Source organism: Benincasa hispida, chromosome 11, assembly GCF_027475165.1.
Source record: "Benincasa hispida cultivar pf3 chromosome 11, pf3_genome.v1.1, whole genome shotgun sequence".
NCBI lineage: Eukaryota > Viridiplantae > Streptophyta > Magnoliopsida > Cucurbitales > Cucurbitaceae > Benincasa > Benincasa hispida.
Genome location: NC_143488.1, coordinates 84,366,347 through 84,375,580, shown reverse-complemented (window position 1 = coordinate 84,375,580; position 9,234 = coordinate 84,366,347). Strand labels below are relative to the sequence as shown.

The 9,234-nt window shown below is 36.2% G+C and overlaps 1 protein-coding gene and 2 long non-coding RNA genes across 3 annotated transcripts; all 3 read left to right on the top strand.

Moving 5' to 3' along the window:
- Positions 1–10: 10 nt before the first annotated feature.
- LOC120090313 (putative tRNA-splicing endonuclease subunit sen54) lies at positions 11–2,171 on the top strand. Its single transcript, XM_090307035.1, has 4 exons — positions 11–236; positions 579–765; positions 868–999; positions 1,863–2,171. The coding sequence occupies exons 2-4, from the start codon at positions 638–640 to the stop codon at positions 2,023–2,025; spliced, it is 423 nt and encodes a 140-aa protein (XP_090163161.1). The 5' UTR covers positions 11–236; positions 579–637; the 3' UTR covers positions 2,026–2,171.
- Positions 2,172–2,572: 401 nt separating this feature from the next.
- LOC150032975 (uncharacterized) lies at positions 2,573–4,370 on the top strand. The gene is made up of 2 exons (XR_016524521.1): positions 2,573–2,709; positions 3,276–4,370. It is a non-coding gene; the product is annotated as an uncharacterized LOC150032975 (long non-coding RNA).
- A 739-nt stretch (positions 4,371–5,109) lies between these two features.
- Positions 5,110–8,889, top strand: LOC120091686 (uncharacterized). The gene is made up of 4 exons (XR_005485813.2): positions 5,110–5,939; positions 6,189–6,721; positions 6,926–7,408; positions 7,473–8,889. It is a non-coding gene; the product is annotated as an uncharacterized LOC120091686 (long non-coding RNA).
- Positions 8,890–9,234: the final 345 nt, after the last annotated feature.

The following is a 9,234-nucleotide window of genomic DNA, read 5'->3' as shown; positions in this document are numbered from 1 at the left end:
ATTTTGGACTGGTCTGTGACATCAGTCATTCCACTTCTCGCACCTTATGTTCCAACCGCAACTGCAACCCTCTCTGCCGGCACACCGCCGGTGACGCAATCGCACGCCGCACACGCCTATAACCTTTTTCTTTCTTCTCTCACACTCTAATGCGCTGACCTCCACCCGTTGCTTCCGTATTTGTTACCGTCGGTGACTCCGCACTCGATTCTTCTTAACTCTCCATTTGCTCGTATGTGAGTTTCTCTTAGATTTTTCTCCTTGCAGTTCAATCAATTCCAGCACAGGGTAAATTTGGAATGCAGTCAAGTTTGATCTAAAATCTTGCCAAATCGGAAATGTTTTTGTAATCCAGAACTCTCTCGTTTCATTTGTAATTTCTTTTTCATTTCATTGTTTGTGGTAGAAAGTTTTCATGACTCAAGTCTCTGAAAACCTTCCCCCTTCCTTATTCCAGTTTTTTGTGTTGTTCAATAAACTGTTATCAAATGAAATTTCAGAATTAGGAATCACGTCACATTAATATCTAGCAATCTTCTGAGTTGTGGATCGTTATTTCTCCATGTTTTTTTACATAGTTCAGTGGCATGTCCGTTCCCTGAACGAGGAGTGTCGATAATTGATTCGGAGGTTTCTGATGGAGGCTACGGATTGGGAAAGCTCTTCAGGAGGAGCTAGTGGTGATGATGACAATTATGAGCAAGACATAAAAGATGAAGAAGAATGTCTCTGCGCATCCGGGTACTTGCGCAAGTTGCAACTCAGGTTGAGAATTTCAAGAATTTAAACTTCTCCAAATCCTTCAATAGGATGATTCTATTTGCTTATTATTAAGTGTTTGTTTCTATATTTTATCTGTCTCTCTAGGAAGCATGCTTCAACTGCTCGATGGAATGATCAGATGGGAATGGCAGAAGTTTTAGAGATCAAGGGCAGTCTTTGGACGATAACTGGCATTGTACGTTGTGGCAAGATTTATTGTTCCATTGAGGAAACTTTGTAGGTTAAACTATGATTTTGTTACGGTTTTGTTATCCCTATTGTTTTTGATATTGACCACAACATTTTTTAGGGAGTTCTTCTCTTTAACATCGTGTTAACTTAATTTGAGTACTTTGAAATAGTCGGGTAATATCATGAAAAAAAGAAAAATGGAAGTGTTCCAAGCCAAGGCGAGGAAATAGCCCATGAGGTGAGGAGAGCTGCATTAGGTGCATCTTGGCAATTACCTTGGTCACCCCTTGGTCAGTTTTTATTGCTTTTTGGTTGTCTTTGGTTCTGTATTTAGAACATTACATTATAAATAAAGGGAAGGAGTTCAAACTTAAAATATACAACAAGAAGCACTAGTAGCATTTTGTGTCTTAGTAAAGATAGGAAGTCATCATCTTCGAAGTTCTTTCTTAACTATAGTCTTCTTTTCTATCATTATCTCTTGAAAATAAGTAGCATCAATGAAATTTTATTAAGTTGTTTGTGTCCAGCTATATAATTCATTTTATGTATCACTTATTCTTCTTTTCTATTTACAATATATATACATCTTCTAGTCTATTTACAATATATATGCACATCTATTGTTTTACATTCACTTGGGCAATGTTGGTTAGTTAGTTTGTTTTCTTAAAGTATTTCTATTGTGTCTCTTGTTTTAGGAAAGCTATAAGTGTGTTGCCTTAATGTTGATTTTAATATGAACTTTGACTCAAAAGTATAGTTGTGCTATTTAAGCAGAAAATATTCTCCTTTTATTATTTTTATTTTTTATTTTATAAATGGAGATACGAAGGATCATAATCTCTTTTGAGACACTCCAATGACAATTTTTCTGCATGCTCTCAAAATCTTTTCTATATTTTCAGATTTCTTATTGAAGTTGGGGCCTTACATCTTTTCGATCATGATAATTCAAGTCTCTCTTTGAAAGATGTATATAAGAAGGTAACACATTCATCTGCGGAGCTCAGTAACACATTCATCCACCCTTTAGACAACAAAAACCTATCAATCTGCGGAGCTCAGTAATGTGGGCTTGTAACTCGAATGAGGGCATTAAAGTGGTTGGAGGCAGGCTCGGTCCACTGGGTTGGGTTCTGGAGAATTTCACCAGCCCGCCCATTCCAAGTAAACCTGTCAATCTGGCTTTTATAGACGGGTTAAAATCCCCTACCGAGCACCAACAAGAACCATATAAGCCAAAGAGCCCACCCAACTCTTCCTTAAACTTCTTCCCTGTTCATTTGCGAGGCCGTACACCCCAATCACCTATGATCTAGTCCTCAATTTCTCCAAAGAAGAGCAAGAAAAGTTATACATAGTAGATCCCTTTAACAACCTCAAGAGGTTTAGCACATCATAATGATTTCCTTAATGGCGCCCAGAAAACCAAACATACTCAATCCATTTTCCTTCATCCTATCAGAACTCTTCACTTCGACCCTTAGACCATTTATACCATAGGCACATCATAATGATTTCCTTAATGGCGCCCAGAAAACCAAACATACTCACTCCATTTTCCTTCATCCTATCAGAACTCTTCACTTCGACCCTTAGACCATTTATACCATAGGCTTCAATGCCCTTCTACTGTTGCCGTATTAGCCGCCAACTAATTATACCCAAGGCTTCAACACGCAATATTTATACTCGAAGCTCTAATATTCACTTACCTTAACATAATACCATCCCTCGACCATTATACTCGAGGTAGTGATATTCTCCTTTCGCTTACCACAAACTCAAGGTCCTCTGACCGTAATTTTCACTAATTAGTCAGCACAACTCGAATATGCCCGTCTAAAATATGTTTTCTACATCATCTTAAAAGGATTTGAGGTTATTTTGAATTTGAAGATAAGACTTAAATTAGATATTTCGAAGAAAAATTTCCTAAAATAATCTGAAAAATAAAAAACTTGTCTATGGTTGATTTTTTTCTAAAAACTTTGTTTTCATTGACTTTTTCCACATGTGAAATACCATTTTTATCCGTGGCTTTAAATGCTACTCTCCTATTCTTTTTCATCCAGTGATCTCTTCCAACCACCAATCATTTACAATTTAATGCAACTATTTAAACTCAACCAACATTCTACATTGGATCTTGACCATGAGACAAGTAAACGAATATCATTTTCAACTCTTTAGTTTCACTCAAACTCTTTCATCTTCTCAATTGCTCTATCACTTTCAGTCGTGTTAGCTTTAGGGCTTCAATCAAACCAAGTATTTTGATGATAACGAACTCAGATTTTTCGTGCTAATATTTTCAGTGTTTCAGAGTCACTATCTTGTAGAGCTCGGAAAGACGATTCCAACGCAATTTGAATCGCTCAAATCGGAGTTCAAACGAGAAAGTTATAAGTAAAAGAAGATTGGAGAGGAAATCCAACGTGGCAGTGACACGTGGCACCTTGCTGACGTGGTGACTGATGTGGCACACAAACGGTCAATATTGATGACATGGTAGCTGACGTGGTGGATGACGTGATGCTCCAACCGGTCACTTTTTGCTGACGTGTAGATGATGTGACACATGATATGGTAGTGACGTGGCGACCGTGGATGAATGACATAATAACAAGTGGCGGTCACCCAGCTTCACGCGCGGATGCGCGCATGCACCGCACGTGCTTGCGGTTTCTTCACAGAATGCGGCGCATGACACCAATCTCTTCCCCCGTGCGCATGGTGCTTATATCATCTGGTTTGTTTATTTATTTATTTATTTTCTTTTAATTTCCTGAACCAATTTTCTCCAAATTCTCACCAAATTTCAGCCTTTTCAAATTTGATTTCCTTCATAAATTTTCATCATTCAAATTCTTTTTATTTTCCAAATCTCAATAATTCCAATCTTTCAAAATTCCTTTTCAAATCCTTTCCTTTCCTATTTTTATTCAATCTCCACCCTTCATTTGCAATCATTTCCAATGGCCAAAATTTATCCCCTCGCCTATAAATTCGACTTGATTTTACTCTTCATTGACACACCAAAAGCTATCAAGTCTTAACTCTCAATTCTCTCTACTCTTAAATTCTTGCCCTCCTTGCTCTTAAATTGGTCTAGAGTTATTTTTGTGATTTTTTTTCCTGAGTGCTCAACTTGTGTATTTAGCCTTCAAAAGGTAATATTGTGAGGTTTTCCTTGTTTTCTTTTAATTTTTGGGAATTGTATTAAGGTGTGGATACACCTTGGGTTGTGAGAAAAAGAAATTGGTTTGATCCTAGGATCTTGGGTTTCTCTTTAGCCTAGGAAAAAGAGGGTCGTGTGTCGGTTTGGTCCTCACCTGCAAGAGGATCATTTAGTGAAATACCTAAGAAGGAGTCTTGGAGAGTGGAATAGGCAATTTGCCGAACCACTATAATTCGCGGTGTTTTCTCTTCCTCTCTCTTTTATCTCTTGTTTTCAATTTTTTTGCTTCTTGTCTTAGTTATTTTTTTAATCTTTCCAAATTGCATGATTTAAGTTTTGTCTTGTATAAATTTTCTTTAATCAAATTAGTGGGTTAACTTTATTGAGCATTGTTTGAAAATAATTTTTTTTTAATTAGTAATCAACCCTATTCACCCCTTCTAGTGTTGCCTTTAGATCCTACAATTGGTATCAGGTAGCTCGGTTTTCTTATTTAAAAAAGGTTTTGTATTTTTTTCTTGATTTTCCATTCTGTTTTTTTTAATCTTATTAAATCTAGAATTTTTCTATTTTTTGCAAAAAGTTTGAAAAATTGAGTTTTAAAAGCTGTTTTCATTAGAAATTTTTTGTCTTGAAAATTGGTTATTAAAACCTTATCTTTTTTCTCAATTTAATATTTGAAATCTTTTAAATTAAAATCTAAATTTTGGAAAAGTATTTCTCTTTACAAAAATTATTATATTCTCTTCCTCTTTCGAAAAACTTAATTGTTCGAGCTTATGGCAACTACTGAAATAAATGGGTATGGTGAAGGTCAATCTACCACTAGGCTACCTTTGTTTGATGGAAATAATTATGCATGGTGGAAAACTAGGATGAGAATTTATTTGATTTCTATTGAATGGAAAATTATTTTTAATGGTCCTTTAATTCCTAGATAGTTGATAATAAAGATATTCCTATGAAAGATAAAAAGAAGTTTTCTATTAATGCTAAAGCCATGAACTATCTGTTTTGTGTTTATGTCCTGATTAGTTTAATCGAGTCTCTGCATGTAATTCTGCTAAAGAAATTTGGGATATGCTTGTATTAACTCATGAAGGAACTAATCAAGTTAAAGAGTCAAAGATTAACATGTTAGTTCATAATTATGAATTGTTTAAAATGGATGCAAATGAAACTATATATGAAATGTTTATTAGGTTCACGAATATTGTTAATGCTTTGAAGGGATTAGGAAAATCTTATACCACCTCTGAAAATGTGAGAAAAATTCTTAGATCATTGCCTAAGAGTTGGGAAGCTAAGGTGATGGCAATCCAAGAAGCAAAAGACCTCTCAAAACTTCCACTAGAGGAGCTCGTTGGATCTTTCATGGCACATGAGATAATCATGAAGGCCAATGTGGAAGAAGATGTAAAAAAGAAGAAGAGCCTAGAATTAAAGTCCACTCAAGTTCAAGAGGACTGAAATTGAAGCTGAACTAAATGATGAGGAGTCCGCTTACTTGACCAAGAAGTTCAAAAAGCATTTTAGGAAAAGAAATTTCTCAAAGAAAGTCAACAATCAAGAAGGCAAAGGAGAGAAGAGCAACAGAGATACAATCATCTGTTATGAATGCAAAAAGCCCAGACACGTGAAGTGGGACTGTCCTCAAAGAAAAGCCATTTCAAAGAAGAGCAGAAAGGCCATGAAAGCTACTTGGGATGAAAGCGATGAAAGCAAATCTGAAATCGAGGAAGAAGTAGCAAATTTGTGCGTTATGGCTTTTGGAGACGACGACGACGATGACGACGATAAGGTAAGCCCTGAAAACCTTATTTTTGATGAGCTCATTGATGCATATAATGAAGTTAAAATTGAATTTGAAAAATTAGGTTGCAAAGAATGTGTTTCTCTATACACCGCAGTTTACCTTAAATTGTGAAATAGTTTAGTTAAAGTTAAACGATCGTCTAGCTTAAATTAAATGATCGTCTATCTTACATTGTGTGATTGTGTAACTGACTGAGAAATCTTTCATGCTAATGTTAACTACTTTTATATACAGATTATTGTTTATACCAAAACTTATACTACGACAGATGAGATGAGGTACAAAGAAGATCGATTAGTAGGGCTTGATGTGACCCAAGTGCTTGAAGAATGAAGAATGCTTGATGAGGATATCCCTGAAGGTGGTGATGTTGGGGCTGGTTGACACTCTTCTGACCAACTTCCCCCAACGTTGAATTTGAGGGGTTTGATCACGATGAGGCAACTGTGAGACATGGTGATCATGATGAGCACGAGATGACTAACTCCCCCCAAATTCGTCAGTCTCATACGAAGCAGCCTGACACACATAATGCGCATGTAATGTGTGAGAAGGATATGAGTAAGAAGAGGAAGATCGAACATGCAAAGAAGCACACAAAATCCTCATAAAGATATAAGAAAGGCAAACTTTATAGAGTTATATGTGAGGACCTATTAGAAATTCGCAATGATTTGGCAAACTCAACGAGCATGGTTCGTCGGTTGGGTGAGGAGCTATTAGAAATTTGCAAGCTTTGCATCCAGAGTTTAGGCAAGATAATAATTGTATGTTGAGTTATTTACTAAACGATCGTTTAGTTTTATCTAGATGATCGTTTAGTTTGTCTGAACGATCATTTAGATTTTGATAGACGATCGTTTAGACACAATAAACGATCATTTAATGTTTAACACACGATCGTCTACTATTTAATACATGATCGTTTAAGTTTAATACATGATCATTTAATGTTTCATTTATTTCTATAGGATGACCCTAATGATGACGCTAATGATGACCACGATGATGGCGAAGGTAATAATGGAGGGACCTATCATGATCATGGTGATGTGGTGACCAAATAGTTGTGGTGATCAAACAATTGATGACCATACAACTGATGGGGGAGATGTTAAACGAACCCCCCTCCACGAGCAGTCCATACCTATTAATGATGAACAACCCATGCAACCATCCATAGAACTGTTGAGGGCTGCACAGTCGATGGAGATGTTGAGGGCTGAACCATCAATGAACCGCTCGTAGTTGTTGAAAATGTAACAATTGAAGTACGAACAGTCGTTGAACCATCAATTGGACCAATCGTCAACGAACAATTGGACTGATCGTCGATGAAGGTCAACTTCCTGAACAACCATTCAATGTACAGACCCATTTCGACTTGAATTCTCCGATTGATTTACAAGTTTATGTTGAAGGGAGTGCAACACAAGAAGAGGTCACTAAAAAAGGTATGACCGTAGTATGAAATTTTAACATTAACACTATAGTCACTAACTTTGAATTTAATTGTAGGAGGAAGTTGAACACCCTGAGCGTCGAAAAAGGAAGAAGCCAGAAAAGTTTACATCCGAAGAGGTAAAAAGGGCAAAAAAAAGAGATTGAGTCTCGAAAAACTCAACCAAATCAAGATGTCCTTAGACAACCCCAACCACCTCCAAATGAGCCTCACCCACTTGCAAGGGAATTGAAACCACTCAAAGGTGTTATAAATCCGAACCCATTCGTCCCGGTCCTTAACTTTCCCACTAGGATGGTTAGATCTCCCAATCCCAGATATTCTATGGTCAACATACAAGACATGAAGAGCCAATCTAAAAACAAAAAACGAAGACCGAATAGTGGTGTATACCTTCCAGACTAAGGATTTCTTCAAAATACTCTAGAAGAACATATGGGTGCTTGAGAATGTGAATATTTCTAATTCCGATTAATAGTTCATCGCTCATATAATCATTAAGCGATCATGTTGGTAATCATAAAAGATCGTTTACGCAATGTTAAACGATCGTACACAATTATCTACACGATCGTATACGATTATCTACATGGTTGCATACGATTATCTACACGATCGTTTAAAGTTCACTACAAGATCATATATGATTATCTAATTGATCGTACACGATTATTTGCATGATCGTTTAGAGCTCACTACACGATCATTTATAATTAACGACACGACCATTTATAATTTACTACATGATCGTTTAGAACTAACTACACCGTTAATTGTTTGTATTAGGATATGAATGTTCTAGTTATGGACGTGCATCAGAAGCTGCATTCGAGACCTAACCTCTGCCAATAGCTATTCACAGTGGTGGATTTGAGCTTCATGGTACGGATTATACAATTTTAGTTATAGTTCGAAACGTGGTTATAAATACCGCAATATTTTTCTTTAAGATGTCATCGTGGAATCAGAAGGTATTTCAGCAAATATTCGTGTAGATGGTTTGGTAATGGAGGATGGAAACGTGGCACTCTAGACGAATCAAGGGGCACATATGAAGCACTGGGCGAACAATAAATTCTTTCTTGACTATGTGCTTGGTGTAAATGAGGAGTACAAACTTGCATGGGAAGAAGTGTAATTCGTCTTCAGGACAATCAACGTTAGACAACACTGACTGATGGTTGCCATCGACCTAGTAACGGCAAGATAAAGGTCTTCGACTCCATGCCAAACTACATCTATGATGACATCATGAATGATTATATGCAACGGGTGGCCAGATCAATATTGTCCATTTGATAGCCGTTGGTCATGATCAAGGTCATCCAAACTTCAATTATAGTCTGTGGGAAGTGAAATGATCAAAAGTCGTCCTACAAATGGGCAAATCTCTAGATTATGGTATTTTTTGTGCAAAATTCATTAAATATCTTGTAACAAGAAAAGATAACAGTAGTTTACAATAAGAAAATATGCCACTATTTAGAAAACAATATGTTACCTAATTGTGGGCTAATAAATATTTATAGTCATTTGAAATTCATTGCATATTTCACATGTGAATATAACATTGATGGTAAGTTGAATTCAATTGGACAATAGTATACCATAGACTCTCCGATCTAATACATTTAATTACACGGTCGTAAATATTTACCTATAAGATCAGTTTGATATGACAACGATCTCATAGTCTACCTTTCCCGATCGTTTAGTTATATCTAAGCGATCTCTTAGTATAATCTAAATGATCGTTTAGATTATATTAAGAGATCGTTCAGTTATACCTAAACGATTTCTTAGTATAATCTAAAAGAT